General features: G+C 36.3%; 1 protein-coding gene across 1 annotated transcript in view; it reads left to right on the top strand.

The window, feature by feature from the left end:
• The window catches only part of prkar2aa (protein kinase, cAMP-dependent, regulatory, type II, alpha A), a 51,755-nt gene that overhangs the window by 23,670 nt on the left and 4,125 nt on the right, over positions 1–23,960 (top strand). Inside the window, exons 4-9 of the mRNA XM_028453413.1 lie at positions 11,496–11,531; positions 15,958–16,094; positions 17,294–17,400; positions 22,094–22,235; positions 22,905–23,006; positions 23,909–23,960. The exon at positions 23,909–23,960 is cut by the window's right edge and continues 23 nt beyond it. Coding sequence (XP_028309214.1) covers positions 11,496–11,531; positions 15,958–16,094; positions 17,294–17,400; positions 22,094–22,235; positions 22,905–23,006; positions 23,909–23,960 — 576 coding nt within the window. The remainder of the gene's footprint in view (positions 1–11,495; positions 11,532–15,957; positions 16,095–17,293; positions 17,401–22,093; positions 22,236–22,904; positions 23,007–23,908) is intronic.

Below are 23,960 nucleotides of genomic sequence, written 5' to 3' on the forward strand. Positions count from 1 at the left end.
TCTGTGGATAAGGTCATTTTTGTGTGTGTGAAGCACTTCAATGATGACTGCTTCATCAACCTCCACCAGTATAAAGAAGGATTTACAGAAAGACTTTGTCTGATTGAGGGTTCAATTCCTTCTATCTTTGGAGACGATGAACAGAGCACTTCGGTAAGCTGTAAATAACGCTAAAAAGTGTGATGATAAGACGTCCCTGTCATTGTTTTGTTAGCATTAGCAGTTGCACCGTCTTCATATGTTAGCGCTGTGTGCTCGTTTTAGATCCTTGATGATATGGCCTACGTGATTTAATTTAAGTCTAAAGTTTTCATTAGTCATTTCATTTTGACGTTTTTGTCTTTGAAAAGACTATTAAAATGCATTTCGTGACGTTAGCTTGGCGCTAGCGTTAGCTCGGTGCTTGTGTTAGCTCACTTGTTAGGGTTCTGCAGGTTCATCATCTTCATTTTCATGTCGCTCCACTGGGTCAGACTCTGGCTGGAACATGTAAGGCTGGATGGACAAGTCTAACGTTGTTGACATTTTGTAAATAACCTGTGAATAAAAAGTTTATGCTCCGCTACATAGCCGTATCTCTTCTATCAAACTACAAAAATGGCCGAGCAGGGTGGAGTTGAACCGAGTGTCACCTGAAGAGGGGGCGGGGTATGGAGTGTCTCATTTGCATTTAAAGAGACAGCACCAAAACGAGTTGCTCTCAGAAGCACATCAGAGAAGTGGTAGAAAAGGGGTGGAGCTATAATAATGAGGAATTCAGACCCAAGCATTGCAGTTCTGCTTTATATAGACCATAACTGTATGATTTATATGTAAAAAGGAAGGATTTAAAACCATGATATGTCCCCTTTAAATAACTTCTAGACACTTCTTATTGATCATGTTATCTTTTGATCAGCCAGAAAAGCTAAAGGCTAGCTCAGCTGTCTGAAACTTTAATTATCAAAGGAGCCATTTAGCCTAATCTCACCTGGATTAAAGTCCTTCCAGAGCCAAAAAATACCTTCAAATCAAAGACAATAATAGTGTATAAAATTCTATACAGTTAAATGAAATCAAACATTATTCGATATAATTTTAACTTGATTTAGTTATTTATTTCGATCATATAAATTATTTCTTCGATCTTCAAATTCTTACACATCTCAGTTTACATGAACACAATGTTATATAAAGAATATTTTTTTTAGTTAATGTATATGAAAGTCTACAAAAAAGTAACATGAATATAATAACACATGATCATGTGATCAACACATGCTAATTACTCATTTCTTGCCACACATAAAACATACATATTTAACCTGTACATTGGTGGTTAAATGAATCTCTATTTTCTTCCAGAATGTTCTTTTAGTTGGTTTAGTTTCTTACCAGGGATTTAAAACTTAAGGTTAGCCACAGGTGCAGGAAAGTTGATGGTCTGTAGATGTTGTAGGAGGTGATGTAGGAAAGTGCTGAGTCATTGTACGTGATTTATTTTAGGTTAACATCATGTTATATTATGATTTTATTTGTCATTAATCAATAATAGCCTCTGTAAAAAAATAACTTTTTATTTATTATGTTTTTTTTTAAAGCTATAGGGAACCATTGCAAAAGAGTCAAAGAGCCACATGAGGGTCCAGAGCCACAGGTTGCAGACCATCACACACTGTTTATATTTACTTCCTCTCCTCATTAGTGCAGACAATATTGGTGTTTTTGTGATTAGATTCCACCATGTCTCTGGCTCTGGAGCCTTGAGCCGATGTTGCTGAGGTCAGCATGTGGCGCTGCATCGCCTGCTGAATTATAGCAGTAGAAATCCATAGATCTTGTTAAGGAGGAGGACTTGGGTCAGTAGGATTTATGTTGGCTTCTCTCTCAATGGAGGAACCTGGAAACATCAAAGATATATGGACAAAACACATCAGGATGAAAAATGCTTCCTTCTATAGAGCAGGAACATAGCATGCATGTGTGTTAATAATAACTGTGCTACCTTTGTACATATCAGAGGAGAGACGTTCACCTTATGTCTGTCCAGATTAAAGAGTTTTTTATTTTGGCGATATAGAAATGACTATCGCTTATAACGATACATTTTTATTTTAAAGCTCATTTTGAATTAAAACACTGGTTTTAGGAGTCACTGCACAGTTTGATGATCACTGAGTGTGTATAACAAGCCACACTACAGAACGCACTCACACGTGCTGTCTTTTAGAGGAGAGAAGGCCAAAAGTGGAACATATTGTGTGGTATTTTTCATCACCAAATATTTAACCCTGAATTGTCTTTCTGGTAAAACTTTATTTAGTTAAAAAATATATAGTTTTTAGAGTATGTCGACATTTTGAGAAACTATTTTGAGATATGAGTTTTGGCCCTAATCACTCAACTTTTTTACTTTCCACTCCTGTGTCTGTCTGTCTGTCTGTCTGTCTGTGTATATCCAGGTGAATAATGAAGCTTGTGTGTGTGCTGAGTGTGTATTTGTGAGTAATGTGTGTGACGTCCGAGGCTATGGGGGAAGGGGACACGTGAGGGAATCAACCCGCTCCACATCTGACCCTGACGTTATCAATCACATCTCTAGAGAAAAAATAAAAGGGGCCTGGGAAGTAATCTATAGCACAACAGTGGAATGTGGATGTAAAAAATAAAAGAAACAGGCCAGATGAATACAGGCTGCAATAAACCAATAGTAATCCATTTATCAGTCCATTGTTTAACTGATTAATGATAGAAGAAAAATCCCACATTTTGCAGTTTTTAATGATAAATCTGTGGATTATTTCATCTCTATGGAAGCCCATTCATGCTAGGGGTGAGTATTGGCAAGGATGTTGCAATACGATACGTATCACGATACTTGGGTCACGATACGATTTTATCTACCCAGTTAATATCAACATTAAACGTAGAGATGAAATGTCAAGTTGCTGTATATGTTCATCAGAAGATATTGATCATTCGGACAAATTGAGTCAAAACATCCTATTTATTATTTATTATTTGTGTTTTTACCCTTTTTCACTGAAAAAAGAAAATACAGTGTTACACACTGTCATCATAAAATAAAGTACAACAAGTTTCTTTTCACTGAAATTACTGTGTAGAAGTCTCAAAGTAACCATGACAACATAATGACATCATTGTAACAACTGTAAGTGAGAACATTAAGGATAAATCACCCTGAGTTACTGATAATACACAGAAATAAGAAAAAATTATTTCTGCTATTGTGGACAGATTATATTAAAATATAATTTCTGTACATACATAAATATTGCAGGTATTACACACTATCATCATAAAATCAAGTAACCATTGCAGCACATTGAAAGCATTGTAACCACTGAAATATTGCACAAATACAGAAAAATATTGATCAAATCTAAAAAAAGATATTGTTTTTTAAAATAAAAAAATCGATTTAAAATTGCGATATATGGTGATATATATATAATCACATCCCTAATTCCCGCCACTGAAAAGAAAAAAAATAGGAAAAGTGAAATAATCGTTAATTAAAATCTCAGTCATAATTCTGAGATACTATTGACTTTAGTATTGTTAAAAAACTTTATACTCAATAAAGTATTGATACCAAAAGATTAGTATCGGATACGATACTCACTTGCTAAAGTATCAATACTAACAGCACCTTGTTCATCTCTTATTATATATGGTTCCTCTCCAGTTTTTTTTCCTCTTCTGTTTCAATTGACAACTTTATTCACTGCTGCCGACACATGTGCAGCCCCTCCCCTCAGCTGCAGCTGTACACACTACCCCATCATAACACCAGTGCTGCTGCTGAGGGGAAATGGTTTGGCTTCAGAGTGTCACTGTGTGCCAGGGAGTGTGTATGTGTACGTGCTGTAGAGATCCAGAGGTGTCCGTGGGTCCATAACGTTATATACAGGACTCAAAACAACTGGTTACCATCACACTGTACGGTTATTGTAAGCATGGGAAGATCAACCACTGCAGATGGGATGGGTTAACCCTAACCCATGTAATATAAGCACCGTGAAAACTGTGAGCCTCTGCAAATGTTGAGGAATTTAATTTACACAATGATAATGTGACACATGCACTCAACAACGCATTGACTTGTGGATTTTATCATTGTCATTGATTAAACGTACAGATTTTTAATAAAGAAAGCTGAACTACTCCCACATTCTCTAAATAGACCCAAAATGGCCGTTCAGGTGACAGTGCGTGTGTCGGCTGCTTAATATGAATCTCTTCTTTACACATTTATAACCCCTACATGCAGATTCATGGGCATATGCAGCTATTACCAACAATTTAAAATCAATACATGTTCCAAACATTTGTGTAGGGTTTATTTAGTGAGCTGTTCAGAATTTGCCGACTACAAAAATCCATAATAACAGAAGTTTATCTAGCTTTGGACACAATGTTAGAGTTGTAAATAGATTTTATAGCTAAGACTGTTTGACTGTCTGTGTAATGAAAAGCACAGGGTGTGAGCAGCAACACGTGGGTGGATCAATAACCTGTGTCAACCTGTCTGAACATCATCTAATGTGGCCTCATCCATGCAACACTGGCTTTTTCCCATCATTAAAAAATAATACCTAATAATTATGAAGTTATTGACATTCCAATGTGTGTGTTCTAATGAAATGAATGTGTGTATTGATGAGCTGAGCAGACTGAGAATGGCTGCAGAGGGAAATCAATAGAAACACATGGAGCAGGGTTCTTTTCCTTTAACTTGATTAATGTCAGTAGAACCTCAGTTCTGCTCCTCTCACACACCACACTTTCTAAACATCACACTTCACTGAACATATAGTAGAACAGTTAACACGCTGAAATCAAGTGGAACCATCTTAATGATACAATTAAACTAAGTATGAATAAAATGCAGTTAAAAAAGGTACAAAAGATCCATCTTTGAGAAATGATGATGGGGAATATAAATCTCACAGATGTTGATGGTGGTGATTGTTGTTTTTGTTCTGTTTTTATTTTTTTTCTAAATAGTTCGATTAGAGTTTTTATTTGTATTTAGTTTATTTCATTAGATTTTGTATTTGTTAATGGTGAAGAACAGGGGTAGGACAAGCCTAGGCTTCTTTCTATACATTATCAAACTAAACAAAGGTGTATTAGATTGAAATTGACTTATTTTTTTTATATATTTGTTTTCCTTCCTTCCAAATAAATTAATAAAATTTGCATCTCAATCCCTTTCAATATTTCTTGTTCTTCCTCAGGTCCTATTTCCCCCAACATAGTATAAAGTTACCCCCCCCCCTTTCTCCATCTGCTAATGCTGTTAGAGCAGTGAGTGGGCGAGCAGGGATAGGGGGAGAGAGAGGAAGAAGAATGTGAGAGGATGGTGTGTGTGTTGGGGTGGGGGGGGTGTCTTCCACTTGTTAGAAGCAGGATAGAGGCGAATGGGGGTGGATGGCAGCTAAGAGGGGGAGGGGATGAGAGAAGGGGGAAGCGTTGTTATGGCAATAAGATCTTTTTTGTGTTAGGTTACCGCGGCAACTTCAGACATACATTCAATACAGCCAGCATCACCTTATTCACCACAACCACCCTGTATGGACTGAGAGCACTCACTGTGACTCACATGTAAAATAACAAACACACTAAAGTGTGTGTGTGTGTAGTGTGTACACACACACTCTTACAATCCCCCTGCAGGCTCTTGACAATCAGAACGCTGCTCTACATGAGTGATGAGACGATGCGTGCAGCACCAGGGCCAACATTTATTTCTGCTTTTAGACACAGTTAGAATGTGTGCACAGGTGATAGAGCTGCTCCATTATTGGACAAATAATAATCACTTATTTTATTCACCATTATTTCTCAACCAAAATGTTTTTTTTTTCTACAAAACAATGTAAAATATTTTCTTTAAACATAAATAAAATCATTCAAAAATGCTCAAATCAAATATCTTCACTTTTGCACAAAACAAAACAAATTTGTATTAATAATCTATTTTTTGTGTGTGTGTGCCAAGCGTTATTCAACGTAGATATCCTAATTTGTGGAAGTTTGTTTTATTTAGCAAATAAAATATATGTACAATTAGAAGGATAAAAAAAATAGAATCATTGAGTGTAATAATCGTAATCAAATTTAGATCAGTTGTACATCAGGTGATTCACTTTTTGTGCTATTTGTGATGAACTAGTTTGAGAAGTGAACCACATTCTGTGAATAAACCACATCCAGAATTAAATATAAAGACCATCTCCAACTAACCGTAATGTGTTATTATATATTTATTTTGAAAGTTTCTAACATTTTGCCTTGAAAGGAAGACGATGGTTAAAAAATAACTTTTATTTTTAAAAGAACAACAAATATATATTGTTCAGTCACTGTGTTTAATGGCACTTAAATATTTGTATACTATGTACATTATATTAAAAAGTATTTTTTTCGAATGAATTTGATAAAACTGTTATTATAGGAAGCTGTCGGCCGTGTGCAAACCAAAATTAGTTATGAATCATTGTCACATTAAATCTGTGGCCCACATTTTATTCCATTTCTGAATAACTGACCTCATGTAGTAAACTCTGATATCACTTTACCTAGTTCACTGTTGATGTGGTAAATATATGCAACATTTTAGTAGGGTGTCATTCAGTGGATTCAGTCAGATCATTTTACATAGATTAGGATTTAGGATTCTGTAATTAGTAAAATATTGATTCATTGCAGTACTACTGGTATATTGGGAGGGTAGAAATTGGATTTGTTTCATTTCATGTTATGCTTTTGTTTTTGTCTCATAAAACAGTAATTTAAGCTTAGCTCATATTTTCATAATGTTTAAAGGAAATCTACATTTAATTTATTAGAATTAGATTTAAAAAGCTTTTAAAAATAAATAATTGGAGAACTTTTCTATTTATCCACAGTAAAGCCTTTAACCAACCTTTTTAACCACCTAATAAAACTGAAGATCAATAAAATAACTTTATAACACTGCTTATTCTTTAAAACACTATAGGATATATTTCATATGAAGCGGCTGCTTTTTAACAAAATTTACTTTTGAACTTACTACCGTACTTCTAAAATAACTAAAAATCTCTACCAAATCTTTTGTGCTGCTGTTCTGGTCCTAGTAACTCATTCAGTACTCTATTAAAAGGTTCTGTTTAGATCATGTTCATAACCAAATCAATCCATAGAATGAAAGTGTTTTCTTTACTGGCCAGAAGGTATCAGGACCTGCAGGGTGATGGTTATCTGACCATGGACCAGTTTATCTGGCTCAGTGACGTATTTTCAATCATCTGAATGAAGCAGTTCAAGATTTGAAGCCAAAATGCCAAAAGGGTTCAATACCTGTGAGAGTAAACACGTATCTGCAAATACTGTAGGTGAAAATACACATTTCATTCTTCATTAGTTTTATTCAGTGTTATTGACTTCCAGTAAAATATCTACGTGTCTTGTAAATGCCATGATTGTTGTGAGAGCAGTTCTAACACCTGGAGCCATCCTGTGACTTTAGCCTTCAGCTCCTCCTGCACTAAGTAGTGTGTATGTGTGAGTCACTACAGGCCTCTTGTATTCACAGTCTCAATGTAATGGGCTTTGACATGACCATAGTAAGGTGGCAATGGACACAGTGGGTGGTGAAGTAGAGTAGTTGCTATGCCCAGGCCAGCTGGTAACGTAACTAATTCACTGCCTTGTTGTGTGATGACACTTTAGCTTTACCTTCACATATTATTGCACAGTAGGGCTGGGACGATACCATTTTGTCACAATTCAATTTTAATCCCAATTTTTGGGTGCAGATTCAATTTAAATTGTGATTTTGATTTTACAAGTATTGCGATTCTACAGTGACGATTATTACAAGTTTTTTTTCCTTTTCCAAACATTAGTTGAATCCTACACTCCTAGAAATGTCACAGTTTCAAAAAACAATGCACATCACATTCAGTCATTCACTGATTTACAGTGTTATTATTATTTCAACTGAAATAAATAAGGAAATAAAACCTCCATTTGAAAGGACGTAAAGTTAACATGTACAAAACAACAAATTTGAACAGAACTTTTTGAAGTTGATCAATACTGTTAATGTTGATCAAGCTGGTGCTTAGGAATGTCTAGGTTTTTATGTAGGAACAGCAGCTGGTCAACATGCTGCTTCAAAAGAAAAAACACCTCCACGAAAATGGAAAAAATATCCATTAAATATCGAAAAAATAATAATAAAAAAATAAAGAAATAAATAAATACATTTAAAAAAAAAAATGATTCTGAGAAGAAGAATAGATTCTTAAAATCAGCACCCAAAAAATCGCGATATATGGTAAAATCTATTTTTCCCCCCACCCTTATTGCACAGACATTATTGTTGTTCTTACACTCTTGTTATGCTTTGTTGATGTCCAGGTGAAATCAAGGAACAAATTGTTCAAGGTGATTAGTTACTTTTTAAATGCTTTAGTCAGTTAAAAGCAAGGCCGAATAGTAGCGTATGACGCAATCAAACAAATGTGTACGCGTTGCTGCAGAACCAGAGCAGCAGCTCCTCCAGTTTTCACACACAAACACAGCCAGACACTCTCCTTACCGCTCTCCGTCCTCCGTCACCGTTCAATTCCACAACAGAGTCCGTTGTTAGCGCTGTGAGCCATGAATACATAAACATCACCATCGTTTCCACCTTACACTACACGGGTCTCACTGCATAGGCTGGTGTAGCATTAGCATGGAGTGCTAACAGCTGATGTGTGTAAACAATGGGTCAGCAGCAGAAAAAGTAGTGCAGTTTGTATTTACATATATGGTAATAAAGTATAATATATATTCTATATTAAACAGCAGTGTTTGTGATAAATGATGTTTATCACTATAGATAAACCATTAGAAAGTCATTTATTCATCATACCTCCACTTTAATGTACTTCAGTTTTTTTGGAATGCATGTTTTGTTTTATTTGAAGGGTTAATATAAATGAAAAACTTTGTTGTGCTTTTTATGAAAAGCAAAGGCTACTGGAATATTTAAAAACTGTCAGAATATTTAATAAACATTTACTTTATTTAAAAAATGTCTAAAAATGTATTATAGGCTATTTATGCACTATTTAAAAAAATAGTGAAAAACTTAACAACCGTATTCGGTATTTGGCCAGCGTTTATATTTTATTCGGCTTCGGCCTCAAATTTTCGTTTCAGTGCATCCCTACTATCATTTAGGCTGGATTAGTAACAAATATCTAGTGTATTTTTTTTAATTTTAATTTATTTTCTCTTTCTTTTCTGCTTTTTCACTAAAATGTGCAGGTACGTCTTCACAGAAATGTTATCACTGTTTGTTGAAGGTACCACTATATTGTTTACTGGAATATTACACTATAATGATGTCACTGGTCAGAAAGACCATATTTATTGTTCACATAAATCACTATTAGAGGTACTTATTTGTTTACATTGATATGTTGACACTTATTTACAGAAATGTTGCACTAAAATAGTGTCACTGTTCATAGGACACTTTTTATATTTATTGCAGAGTTCTACACTAACTTTTTCAGTTAGTCGCACCTTTTTTTTTTTATTTTGAGCGGGGGGGGGGGTAGTGTACAGCATAGACATACATGCTGAAGAATAGTTGACTTAACTAACGTACCGTAGTTTTGTATGAAGCAAAGATTGACACTGACTTGAGATATATTTGCTAAATGTTTTAGTGACAATATTAGGTTTTTCTCCAACAATCAGTGGCTGAAATAACATGTCATTTATTTTATATCATTTTAAAAGAAGACAATTTTTTTTAAATAACATTAAATCATAACAACAGGTTACATTTATTCTGTTTTTTTATTTTACAGAAATGCTATACATGAAGTAAGTTAACAGTAACATAACCAACTTATCATCTGCATTGTTTCACCTCATGAATTATATTCAGAGGGTCCAGCTCTGATAGTGGGGTCTCCTAACCCTCTTCCCCTGGTCAGGGGTCTGTAACCTTTACTCTACAAGGAACCATTTAACCTCATCTCACCTGGATTAAAGTCCTCCTGGAGCCATAAATACCTTCTCTATGAAGACAATACAGTGGATTACATTATATACAGTTATAATTATATAGAATAATGTTTGATTTCATTTGATTTCACATTAAACTAAAAAAACGCAACTCTGTGAGCATCATCTTCTTTTCTTCCTCTGTTACTGTGTGCACCCCCCCCCCCACACACACACACACTGTCATAATATACAACATCCGCTATAATGGGACACATTTGATTCAGTTGAATATTTATATGGTCATATTAATTCAGTGAATTAATCTTTGAATCAATAAAGTTCAGGTGGTTTCCTTTAGTTTCTACTTTATTCCAAGTTTAGCACAAACACTGTGGTTTATCTCATAAAATAACCTTAGATGGTGTTGTTTTTGCTCCACGTGGTTTACAGACAGTTTACAGTTCTGATTGGATCTCTTTAGTTTTTATCTGTGAAAAACATTCATTAATGAATATTTTCTATCAATCATATTATTTGTCAATGAAACACTGTTGAATGGGAAATGAAATGTAATTAGAAATAGTGTCTAATATAATTACGTGGTTTTTTTTTTTTGTTTTGTTTTTTTGCTAAATCTGTCATTTTATCTAATAAAGTAAGACTCTTAAAAGTGAAAATAAAGATATTCCCTCTCACATCTCTGACACACAAACCGCTACATGTATGCAAGACGTTTTCTGTTCATAGTGTGGTCATCACAATGTGGGACCCCCACATGGTCTTGGGGCCCTTCAGGGCAATTGTCACCTCCCACATTTTGGCAGCTCTCCATAGTTTATGCCCCAAGGTATAAAATCATTCTAAAAAGTCCTTTTAATATGTGTTTTTATATAAAGGTGCACATATTTTAGTTGTAATACATTTAACAAATGTTTTTGTTTTATACATTTTCACTACAGGTACCCTTTAAGGCTTTTTTATTTTTGTCTTTTTTGGGGGAGGGGTTTTAAACTAGTGATCATTGTCATTTATAATTATTTATTCTGAGCTCACAAAGAGGTGATTGGTGTTGATAATTTCTAAATATGAAGTTATGCCAAGTTTTAGTTTAATTTTTGATCAAATAAACTGTTGAATTTCTGTGTTTATCGCTGTTAGGTGTGATTATGTTTATTACCGTTCAGTTTAGTCACAACTCAAGCTCAGTTTGTTCCTCAGCTTTTGTCTCGTGGTTACACTGTTTCTCTCTCTTTATTTTGTGTTCTACCTTTCTGTCTTATCACCTGTTGTCGCCCTTATCTTTGTGACTTGGTATCTGTCCCTAGTGCTGCTGTCAGTCCGACTCACTGTCACCGTCAGCCTATTGTTCTTTTTAAATCTTCTTCTCACTCATTTTAGTGTTCTTATAAACTCCTTCTGCTCAGAGCAGATCATACAATTGTGAGTAATATCTTCAAACAATGGTTTAATTTTGTTTTTTTGCTCCACAGCTCCTCCCCCCAGCAGATTTAACAGAAGAGTTTCAGGTAAGAGTGCGTGCGTGCGTGTGTGCGTGCGACCCATCTACCACCTGAGCCACGGTCGCACCTAGCTCACGTTAGGTTATTGCTAATGCTAAGCTTTTGCTAACGCTAGGTTATTGTTAACATTAGGCTAATGCTAACGCTAGGCTAATGTTAACGCTAGGTTAATGCTAAAGTTAGACTAATGCTAAAGCTAGGTTAATGTTAATTCTATCGCTAGGTTAATGCTATTGTTAGGCTAATGCTAGGTTAATGCTAACGTTTGGCTAATGCTAAATTTAGATTAATGCTAACGTTAAGTTAATGCTATTGTTAGGCTAATGCTTTTGCTAGGTTAATGCTATCGTTAGGTTAATGCTATGGTTAGGCTAACGGTAACGCTAGGCTATTGCTAATGCTAAGTTTTTGCTAATGCTAGGTTATTGCTAATGTTTGGCTAATGCTAAATTTTTGCTAACGCTAGGTTATTGCTAATGTTAAGCTAATGCTGAAGTTAGACTAATGCTAACATTAAGTTAATGCTATTGCTGGGCAAATGCTGATGCTAACGTTACTATCATTCTATTGTTAGGCTAATGCTAATTCTAGGTTAATGCTGACGCTAGGCTAATGCTAATAAGTGCGATGCGGGCCAGCACCTGCATCCTCACTTGCATTTTCTTCAGGAAATGCAAAAGTTTGATTTGGTTTGAAAATGCAATAACCAAAGAATGAACAGTACACTGGTTGATATTGTCATGTTCTATAGTGCCAAAATAGAAAACTTGATATATTGCCCAGCCCTACAGCACATGTAATAATGTTCTGCTTGGCCCAATGGCTGACATCCACAGCCTTGTGTGGACACACTACTGTTTTCTCACGCAGTCGTGCCAGTCTGGTGTTTACACACTAGTGATTGAATGTGTGTGTGTCCTATTGCGGGGGTATGTCTGCCCATGTTAATCTTTACTATCTTTGTTCAACCTGTCATCTTCAGCACACACTCGTTACACTCTGCTGAGGATGTGTGATGGTGTGAATTTGTTCTGTTGGACACTTTTTTTTTACTGCCTCAGAGGATGAAACAAAATGTTGTTGTTGTTTACAAGCACAAACTTTTAGAACGCTACTGACAATAATGTGTTGATAGATTCACAAAAATGACGCCTCACAGGCTGTGGTTTTCATAATTAAGCTTTCTGCTCGGAGTTTGTAATTTTATAAAGCTAGTGTAAATGCTAGGTCCTCCATATTTTAAGCAAAAACACTCACTTTTTCACAACAGATGGGTCAAGTTTTCTACAGCATTAGTGTGTAATGTTTAATTCTAGCTCCTCAAATAATTAGTGAGATAATAAATACTGATGCTGACTATTCCATTGGTTTATCACGGTTTTATTTTAACTCATTCAGTGCCAGCCATTATCAGATTTTCTACCCCCTCAGTGCCAGTCGTTTTTGATCATTTTGACTGATTTTAAACACCCACAGAATATTTTCTACTATGACTATCTGAAATCTGACAAAAGATTCTAAAAGATTGAAGTCTCTACTTTCATCAAATTTCTTTCCAGCTCGTTTTGTTTTTTTGTAATCAGCTGTTGAATAGAGCAAGTTTTACACAAATCTTCAGTTTCAGAGCAAAAAGCTGAGAAAAAAGCCTTTTTCTAAAAAAAAAAAAATACCCTGTCAGTGACTTTGAAGCTATTTTTTTTGCTTTCGTGACAACTCTAACATCTGAACATTGTTTCCTTATTTAAAACATTAAAAAAAAACAGTGAGACCAGGCTTTTGATGATAAAATTATTATTATTTATCTATCTGGGTCAGAGTTGAATGTATTTCTTACTGTATTTTGGCATTCTTCCAACTTTCTCTCCCATCAGTCTGCACACACGTAACTTCCTCTTCCTCCCGGACATACAGTGGGTCACTGTGTTTCCCGTTTTTTTTTTATTGTTTTATCTAACCATCACCACACATTCCATGAGTTCCACACATGCTCTGGTCCAGTGTGCCCTGCTGGGAACGTCAACTCTGTACGTAGCGCCATTTTCTGTCTCATAAATGCCTTTCCTCTCTCCCTCTGAGCTCTGCTGAGCATGGATGATCTCTCATCCAAAGGTGCTGCTACCTCCTACATGTCACCTATTATTTTGCTATCTGGCTCACAGGCTGGGGGTATTTTGTACCCCCCCCCCTCTATCCCGACACGCAGGGATGACCCATTTAGTTAGTTGATGGTTTTATCTCACATTGCAACATTATCAATAATCCACTCAGGTCCACACATGTTCTATGTTAGTATGTGGAGCTTTGAGCTGATGGATACGTCACAATATCACTCTGTAGCGCCATAATCTCACACGTTCCTGCTTCTTCCTCCTTTGGTGGGTAGCATCAGTGGCTAATCTCTCATCTAAAGGTGCACTGCTGCCATCGTCAGGGCACAGTTGGTCACTACAACACCCCACAGCTTAGATATTGATGAGGGACCTCCACCAGGGTGTTTCTAGTAATCCCCGTGAAAAAACGCAAATGACGAGTTATCTTGTCAATGGCACTGAGTGAGTTAAAGGGGGGTATCATGTTTTTTGTTAGGCACATAGTATAATTCTATAACCTACTCGAATAAATATGCTACCAACATTTTTTTGGAAAATGCAGCAAATATTAAATAAACAACTTAAAATTAATTTCCCTCCGTAGCTCACGTTTCATGACGCTTCGATTTCACCTCTGTCTCTTTAAGAAACTCCAAGCTTGTCTGACACGCCCATGAACACGCCCCCTGCAGTACTCGTACAAACACACATGGATGTTGTTTACTTCTGTTTTTCTGTGGCTGTATTCGGATACTTTCTACATTTTTACATCTCTACAATACATTAGAATAATTATCAAAGTGAGGAATGCTAACGTGCGGACGGAGGTCTCTGTCACCGGCACACACACACACACACACACTATAGTCCAGAATAGGGATCACATTGTGTCTGTGTACTTATTAATCCACTAATAATAAGCTCTAGTTATAAAGCAGGCATCTTAAAAGGCAGCAGCTGCTACGATGAGCGGAGTAAACCAATCAACACACAGTTATCTATCAGCTGTTTTCTGACTGCAGCTGATTTGGCGGAGCTGGAAGCGGGGGAGGGGTACGAGTTTTATTTACATTTTTATTTTTTTTTAATTTTTAATTTTAATGTGTACATTAATGAGTACAGAAAACATAAGCCATGGGTTTCTTACAAAAGTAAGTAAAATAAGTAAAGGAAAAGCTATATTTGTGGAGGCGGGTGCTGTGGGCTGAGAACATAGGAGGGGGATGGGCTCTGCTGTGGAGCGGTGGGCGGTAACTCAGCTGGTGACGAAAGGTTCGAGGCGTTCCTAGGAGGTGGGGGCGTTCCTAGGAGGACTGAGGCGCATTTACACCTAAAATGGATGCCGTCAGAGCTTTTAAAGATGACTCAAACATACATGAATGAACCAAGGCAACACTCCAGATATGTTTTTAATGAAGGAATGACATAGTAACATGATATAAATCTTAAAAGAGTTGATTTTACATAATAACTCCCCTTTAAGACAAATTGGTGGGTAACAAAAATGTATTATTGCTGCTTCATTGTCCTTTAACACTCACTGTAAAACCAGCTGTAGTAAAGTGAGTAACAATGTTCAGTGTAGGGCTGGGCAATTTGGACCAAAACTCAGATCTCAATATTTTTTCTCAAAGTAGCAATATACAATATAAATCTCAAGACAATTCTGGGTTAAATGTGATGATCCAAATGTCCCACAGACACATTTATTAACAAACAGCTGCACAATACGTGCCACTTTTTCTCCCGTATGGGACAGCACGTGTGAGTGAGATCTGTAGTGTGACTTGTTTAGGGGAAGGTCTGGGTTAGAACACACTCAGAAATCAACTGTTTTTTTCATGCTGAAGTAGTGAAAGCAGCGACTCCTAAAACAAGTATTTTAAAACAAAATAAGCTATAATATATATATATTGATATAGGAGATAATGTAATTTTTTTATTTGCAAAATAAAAAACTGTGTATATCTTGAATCTTAATATATTGCCTAGCTCTAGTTCAGTGTAACAGGACTAACCCTGCACTAATTTAAGATTATTATTAACATTGTTTGAGGATAATGTATTCATCCTTTTATAGTTTGCTTTGATTGAGGTTTCAAAAATGTCATTTACAATAAATGTATAAAAATTATTATTGTTTTAGCTGCTGGCCGATATAATCCGGTTGTTGTTTTTTGCTGCTTTTGGACTGATATTTATCAATATTGGATTGGGACCCCCTCCTCCCTCACAGCTTACTTTTCCTACAGGAATTAAATGCATGTCATTTGACACCAGCCTCATTTAATGCTTTAGTGTCTGTTTAATTGCTGTTGTTCTGTGTCATGTGATGTCATCAGTTTGTGCGGAGGCGTTTAACCCAGATGAGGATGATGAGGACAGTGAGCCCAGAGTGGTTCACCCCAAAACAGATGAGCAGCGCTGCAGACTGCAGGACGCCTGTCGAGACATCCTGCTCTTCAAAACATTAGACCAGGTATGGAACTCACGTCTGTGTGTGTGTGTGTGTGTGCGTGTGTGTCTGCATGCGCGGCTCTTATTAGCTTGATCAACTCTGGATCGAGGAAGTGAGAAGAAACGGCAGCAATACCACACCCACTTTCTTACAAAAAGTAAGGAAGTGGGTGTGGCTTTGCCAGGCTACCAAAACAGCATTCTCAGCCAATTGTAATAGCCGGGTTTCAACCCATAGAGGGCAGTCACTCTGACATTTTCACAAATGCATACATAGAATATTTTTCATATTGAACAGGTATTTTTATTCACATCTTTGTAGCTCCCAAATCAGAACATACAGCACCATATGTAATTAATTTAACCTTTCTAAATCAAACGGTACATTTTCAATAGTGATAGTGATACACTGATCAAACTGATGGTGCGATAAATCACCTCATCCCAAGCCAGTGCTTATATGAATATATTTATCCTTTATATATATAACTATTATTATTATTATTGTTGTTTCTGCTTTTTGTTTTTTTGTTCTTTTTCTGTTCTTCACACCAGTTAAATTCTTTGTGCTGTTTTTAAACTGTACTTGGCAAATAAAATCCTTTCGATTCTCAAAATGTGGGGAGCGCCTCCTGGTGGAGAATGGAAGTATGAGTATGAAAGGTGGGGCGTGACAATCAATTTGACGCCAATCTTCTTAAAAACTTTCATTGACATTTTTAACACTAAACACACAAATCAAGTAATAATGAGAAGCCTACAGCAGAAATTAAAAGAGCATTAAATTATTAGACTGCATTAAACTTGTGACGGGGAACAAAATGTAATGTGTGGAACTAAAGTGCAAAAATAATTAACTTCGACATGTACTTCACATGGAGCGGAACAATAAACACACGTTCAATAGCTAACTTAAAGAAAAAAAATCTTTTTTGTTTTCTGAAGCTTTTTGGCTCAGATTGTAAACAATGTTTGGTTATTTCCTGTATTTTTGACTGCTGCTTTTTAACATTTGTTTTTTATGTAGGTGATTAGTTTAATATGTTATTGTTCTCTGTTAGTTCATTAAAAGTGAAAATGTATTATTTGTCAGGACTAACCCTAACAGATGAAGGTGTGTCTTGTGTGAAAGTGGAAACACTGAGTGGTTAAAGTGACGGACAGACTACGATCAGACCTGAAAAGGTTCTCGCTCTCATTCTCCCTCTTTCCCACTTTCAGGAACAGTTTTCTCAGGTGTTGGATGCAATATTTGAGTTAAATGTTCAGCCACAGGAGCACGTCATCGACCAGGGAGACGATGGAGACAACTTCTACGTCATAGAGAGGTATGATATTTAATAACAATACAGTGGGTCAACAATCTGCTGAGCATGAACGGACAGACCAAAAGTGAGTAGAACTCTGAGAAAACAAGGAACACGTTTACTCTCTTGATTAACTGTTTTAATGTATGTTATAAATGGACAAAGTGAATACTTCACTGTTATCATCAGTATTAACAGCTGGGCATTATAATATATTGAATTGTAGTTTTAATAATGGGGTGTGATGCAAACAGCTGTTTGTGTTTATTACTAGTGTCTACGTGTAGTCTGCTCCCATGTCAACCTGGAGCCTGTCTATGTAATTTAACTGGTAAATAGTATAATATACAGTAAACCCAGGTTGTGTACACAGGTCTTTGCTGTGTTATTGGACTCTGATATAGAAGGCTCATATTAGAGAAGCATGTGAATGGCTGCTATCATTGCTAGCCCAAGCTAATGACATTTAATAGCTGTCTTACTTTGAAATTGTCTTCAATTTGGTGATGTCACATATTATCTGAGTTTAATTGACTCCTCCACTTTTTCCTGCTGCATACATACTTTTTCAACACATGTACATACTGTGTGACTTGTTATGACATTTAAAGAGTAACATATCTGCTTGTTCACATGCTAGCCCTGGCTTTTCCTGGAGTGTAGCTAGTTGGCTAATGTCAGCAGCTGGATGGGATGTGAACAGCAGAGACAGGAAAGAAGAAGAACAGCAAATTGTTTGGATGTTTAAGCTTTTTTAGATAAATCTCATTTCTATTTTCTGCATAGTTACAAAGAGATGGAGCCCTCATCCAGCTGACTTAGACACCCCAAAAGTGGATAGAAAAAAGTGATTTATACTTAGAGGAGCATAAGGCAGGGTTTGTGAAAACATAAACATTCATTTCAAGTCTTTTGATGCTAATGGATGATGAATAGAATGAGCCCACACATGTTTCTATTGTCTTGAACAGACTGTGTGATGCATTTTGTTCTGCAATTCTGGGCCTGAATTTCCTGCGTAGTTCTGCAAACGTGGCGTCAAATGACGCTGATGCGTGTTCTCGACAGCTTGGAGAGGCTCCACTCTGCTGGAAATAAAGAAGTAGAAGAAGAAGTAGATCTTTTAGAGACTGAAAGAAGACAAACGCGTTTCCATGGTTCCATGGTGGTCGTGCAGTTAGATTTAGGGTGGCTTTTAAAAAAAAAAACACTTTTTCAAAGAAAACTGGTTTTGAATGGCGTTGAATTGAATGATTACTAGATTATTTTTATAATTAAAACACAACACACAAATTAAAACAACTGTATTCTAAACCAGGGGTTCTCAACCACTGGTCTCACCCTGGGACCCACATTTTGCCACGATCATTAAATCAATAATCAATACATTTCACAGCATGCCTGTCAAAAGAAAAGACAAATAAAAGACAAATCCAGCATGAGAGACATTAAGTATTTATTTATTTTTGACCAGCTGTCTGCGACCCTCCCACTACAGGTCCACAATCCACCAGTTGAGAATCTCTTTCTCTAATGTAAATCTAGTTCAAATAGAAATAAAATGCAGTATAAAAATATCGGAGCTGGCCCAATGTGTCACTAATGTTTGCTACTTCATATCTTTAAACACAGTATAACAATAACAAATGTCATCAAAAAGGAATTCTAGAAATAAAAAAATGTCTTTATGGTCTCCAGAAATCTGTGGTATCGAAATGGGGTCACGATCCAAAAAAGGTTAGAAACAACTGCTTTAGATTAGTATTAGTTGATGAAAAACTGAATTGGTCTAATCACATATATCTTGTTTGCAAAAGAACCACAAAGATGATTGAATATTACAAAAGGTTTGCCCTTTAAATCATTTAACTTTATACTATAGCTTTTAATTGCCTTATCTAAATTATTGCAGTCTGATCTGGGCAGCCTCATACCACACACATTTCAAGAATTTATGTATATTTCAGAAAATATTTTTAAGATTCATTTCACATTCAAACAAATGTGCTCCGTCAGCTCCACTTTTCACCAGTGATTCACAAGTTAAACATCTATCAGACATGTTTATTCATACACAGTTTATTTATAGTAAGCAAGATGTTTCTGTCACTTTTCAAAGTTTTTTTTCCTTTACGTCAAATATACAATCATACCGTACAAGACACAGTAATAACTAACTATTCTTTATATTTACCCTTTGCCCGTACAACACATCATTAATTTAACATATAGAGGCTCCTACGTTACACCAATTTACTTATTGTTTTTCCTTTTTCTCTTTTTGATCTTCAGTTAATAATTTGTTCAATATTTGCATTTGTCTATTGATATTCATATTTGTGAAGTCTGTTTATATATTAGTTTCCACTTATATCAAAGATTTATTGTGCATTTTTTGTTACTTATTGTTTGGATATTGTCATAGGACTTTATCATTTAAACGTGGAAATGCAAACTAGGGCACATTATTATATCCATTTTATCGATTTTTGGATGGATTTCATTAACATTTATAAAAGTTGATCCAAATTAACTTGAAATCAATATTTATTTTATTTTATTTTTTACTTGAACCCTTGTATTCTGACGATAGCAGCAACACAGAGCGCTTTCAGTGCTATCGTGGCTCCACTGGGTAAACAGCTGAAGTCAGAGCTTTGGAACCATTTTGGCTTTTTAAAAAACACGAGCTTCATAAGTTAAGTTATTGGAAAGTGAGGCACTGATGATGATGATGATGATGATTGATTTTATTTAAGCCCACATGGCCTTACTGACTCAACATAAACAATAAAACACATGGTTACAGTTTGACAAACATTCTGCACTAAAGTTCTCAGACTGAATACTAAAGTTTGTCTTTTTTCCCACGCTCTACAAATAAAACAAGCAAAAGCAAAAGTCTCTTTTCTATAAAGCCGACTCATAATCTTCCCCTCAGGCATCCAGAAAACATCTGGATTAGACACATGTGCACGTTCTAATAAAACATTTCATAAATCATAATAAAGTGGACAGTACAGGACAAAATGAGACTGGTCCTCCACCAGCTCCAGATCACACACAGTACAGTGGCTCCTCCCCATTTGAACATACAGTGTGCGTGTGTGCGTGAGCGCGTGTGTGTGCGTGCGTGCGCGTGTGCATGTGTGTTTGTGTATTACTGCAGGTTTCACGTAATACATCATTTAAATTTGAAAAGCACGTTTTTTAAATGTGGGGTCCCCTTGGAATCTCTAATAATTTATAATAAAAAAAAAAACAGTACTGATTAAAAATGTATTTACATTTTTGTAATTTTATTTATTTATTTTTATTGCCTACACTACACACACTATACTTTCACTTTCTCAAATAATCTAGTTCAAATAAAATAGCTGAGCTGCCACATCTTGTCACTTTGTGCGTTACTGATCTATTTATATTCTAGTTTTCAATTTTTGTTTCTTATTCATGTACCCCCATGACAATTTGCATACCCCTGGGGGTACCTGTACCCCACTTTGGGAACCTTGGACCTATACCAAGCATGACTTAATAAAGTAAACTAACTACATTTATCATGACCCTTCACCAATTCAACAAATAACTTTTAGTTTTAAAGTAAGGCTGGAACAAAGATTGTTTACATAAATTGAAGTAATAGTTATTACTTTAATAACTAGTTATGATCAGTACTGTCTGTGTATATGTGACTGTATTGTAGTGATTTGTTTACATAAATATTGATTATTCTAATAATTCACAATGTAAAGGATTAAATGTAAACAGCTTTTTCTCTGACAATATGTATGATATCTGAGTGAAATTGGAAAAATAAATCAATATTGAATCGAATCATGATTAATCGATTTGAAACCCTAATAATGTAAATGGAATGGATTCATGAAACTGGCAGTGATACCCAGCTCTATTATTATTGTTATTTCCTGTTTTCCACCTATAATCTGCTTGTATTGAACTAAAATGAGTTGGACATCCTGTGCCATTGTTCAGTGACACTAGGGCATTGAATGATCTGTGATATCAATCAATCAATCAATCAATCAATCAATCTTTATTTGTATAGCGCCAAATCATAACCAATGGTATCTCAAGACACTTTACAGTAGAGCAGTCTTAAGGACGGACTCTTCATTTTATGGATACACACATATGCATATATACGTATATACACATACATATGTATCCCACACCCAACATGAATTCATCATGGCGGCAAGGAAAACCTTCTGTTAAGCAGCAGGAACCTTGTGTGGATCCCATTCCTATGATGAACAGCCATCCACGTTATGCTGTGTTGGGTGTGTGCAGAGGAAAGGGTGGAGACAGAGTTGTTGAGACTCTGTAACTCCACACTGAGGATCCCACGGACCTGCAAGACAAAAGCCAGAAGGAGAACAGGAGCAAACACACAAGGGAAGAAGCAGACATAGAGGGAGTGTTTGAGAGAGGAATGGGACCCTCTCCAGTCCCTCTCTAACCTAAATGACCTCTCTCTTAACGCCCTCTCCAACCTCTCTCCAACCGAGCATGCCAGACCCCCCCCGGCAGTAATGAAAGACGGATGTTTCTAATGTTCTGGAGAGGAAACATTCTGTGCTCACAGATCTGCTGAGTGTAATAACGAGCATGTGAAACGTGTGACCAGTTGTTGTTTTTTTATATAAATACATTTGATTCTTCTCTTTTTCTCTCTTTGTTCTTCTCCCAGGGGTGTGTACGACATTGTGGTATCAGGGAAGTGTGTGGGTCAGTATGACAACAAGGGCAGCTTTGGAGAGCTGGCCCTCATGTACAACACACCACGCGCTGCCACCATCATAGCCACACAGGAGGGGGCGCTGTGGGGACTGGTAAGAAACACACACTTTAGTACAAACATAGGCAACTGGTGGCCCGGGGGCCACATGTGGCCAAGAAGTATGAAGCCCAACATAATACACACAATAACTGCTGAAACACACAATTCGGCAGCAAAACGCACAAAGTACACAAAGAATTCCCAAAATACACAAAATGACAACAAAGACAGACACAACAACCACTTAAACAAAATGGCTATGAAAAAAAAACACAAAACGTTACAGAATAGCTCCAAAGATACACAAACTGTTAAAAGATTTACACAAAATGACAGAAAAATACACTAAATTAAAACGAGAAAACAAAAAAATAACAAACACCACAAAATGACTAAAAACTGAGAAAACATCAAAACCACAGACAAAAGAAAAGACAAAACCTTGTTTTTGCTGTGTTAATGCTCTGATTGGTCAATATTCTAAATGCTGACGTGAATGTTGATCATCTCTGCTTTAGTAGATGGATTTCTGCTTTTGATACATTCTATCTGGTATTTATTATAAAGATTGATATAATCATTATGTTAAAGTAAGTCCTTTCTATTTCTATTTGTTCTTTATTTCTGTTTCTATCTATGAATGAAGCCACTGTGCTCTCAGGTTCCCTCTAGTGGCTGATCACAGTAACACAGTGTGTTCATCTTTTTTTCCTCTCCATAGGACCGTGCAACTTTTCGTCGACTCATTTTAAAGAACAACGCCAAAAAGAGGAGGATGTACGAGTGCTTCATTGAGTCCGTCCCTTTACTCAAATCACTGGAGGTAAGTCTACGTTAAAGTTCTCCTCGGTACACGTGGGTCATAGGATTGTGTGAAGGATGCAATAATACAGTTTCATTGTTGGCTTTAAAGGTGCAGTAGGTAACTTGGAGGAGAGAGAGGACTTAGCATTAGGTCTCCCTCCCTCTCTGCTGCTCTCCTGCCCTGCCTCTAAAGTCCCTCCCCCCAGAGGAGGCAGGCGTGAATAATGCTAAATGGCCAGTAAATAACACAACAAAACCGATAAAGGTGTGTTCACACCGAACGTGACTGAATTAACTAACCTCAAGCAACGTGACTTGCGTGATTTGAGCAACTGGTCAAGCGTGCCCTCGTCGTTCAAAGTGGAAAAATGTACACTAACTAAACCTGCTGATTGTAGATGATTTATTATTGAGTATGATTGAAAGCAAACAGCAGTTACAAATGTTTCTTAATTCCTTGTTTGAAAAAGAAATATATATATATATATATATATAACTGTAATATCTGTAGACAGGCAGCTGTCCAGATGTGCAGTTGTATTATGTTTGGCCTCATGTACAGACTGTGTGAAACAGGCGTATGTTCATATATATTCATATGTATGAATCTGTGCGTACGACTGGATCCATCAATGTTTGAACATCTGAAGCGCACATACACCCTCGTATAAATATATAAATCATATTAAAACGAGATCTCTGTGTGTGTGTGTGCGTGTGCGCGTGCGTGTTAAGGAAGCACTGCACATTCCCACGCTCATTTTGAGGCCTCCTGTGTGGTAATATACAATATAAGAGTACTTGTGATATATTCAAACTTAGCAAATCAAAATAAGCGTTATATTATTATAAAGTAGTAAAGACTGTAGTATTGATGTTTCCTGGTGTGTTCTTATTTCTCTTCCTGTTTCCTGTCTGCAGCCCACAGAGAGGATGAAGATAGTGGATGTGTTGGGAGCAAAGCAGTTCTCAG

Source organism: Gouania willdenowi, chromosome 7 (genome assembly GCF_900634775.1).
Source record: "Gouania willdenowi chromosome 7, fGouWil2.1, whole genome shotgun sequence".
Lineage (NCBI taxonomy): Eukaryota > Metazoa > Chordata > Actinopteri > Blenniiformes > Gobiesocidae > Gouania > Gouania willdenowi.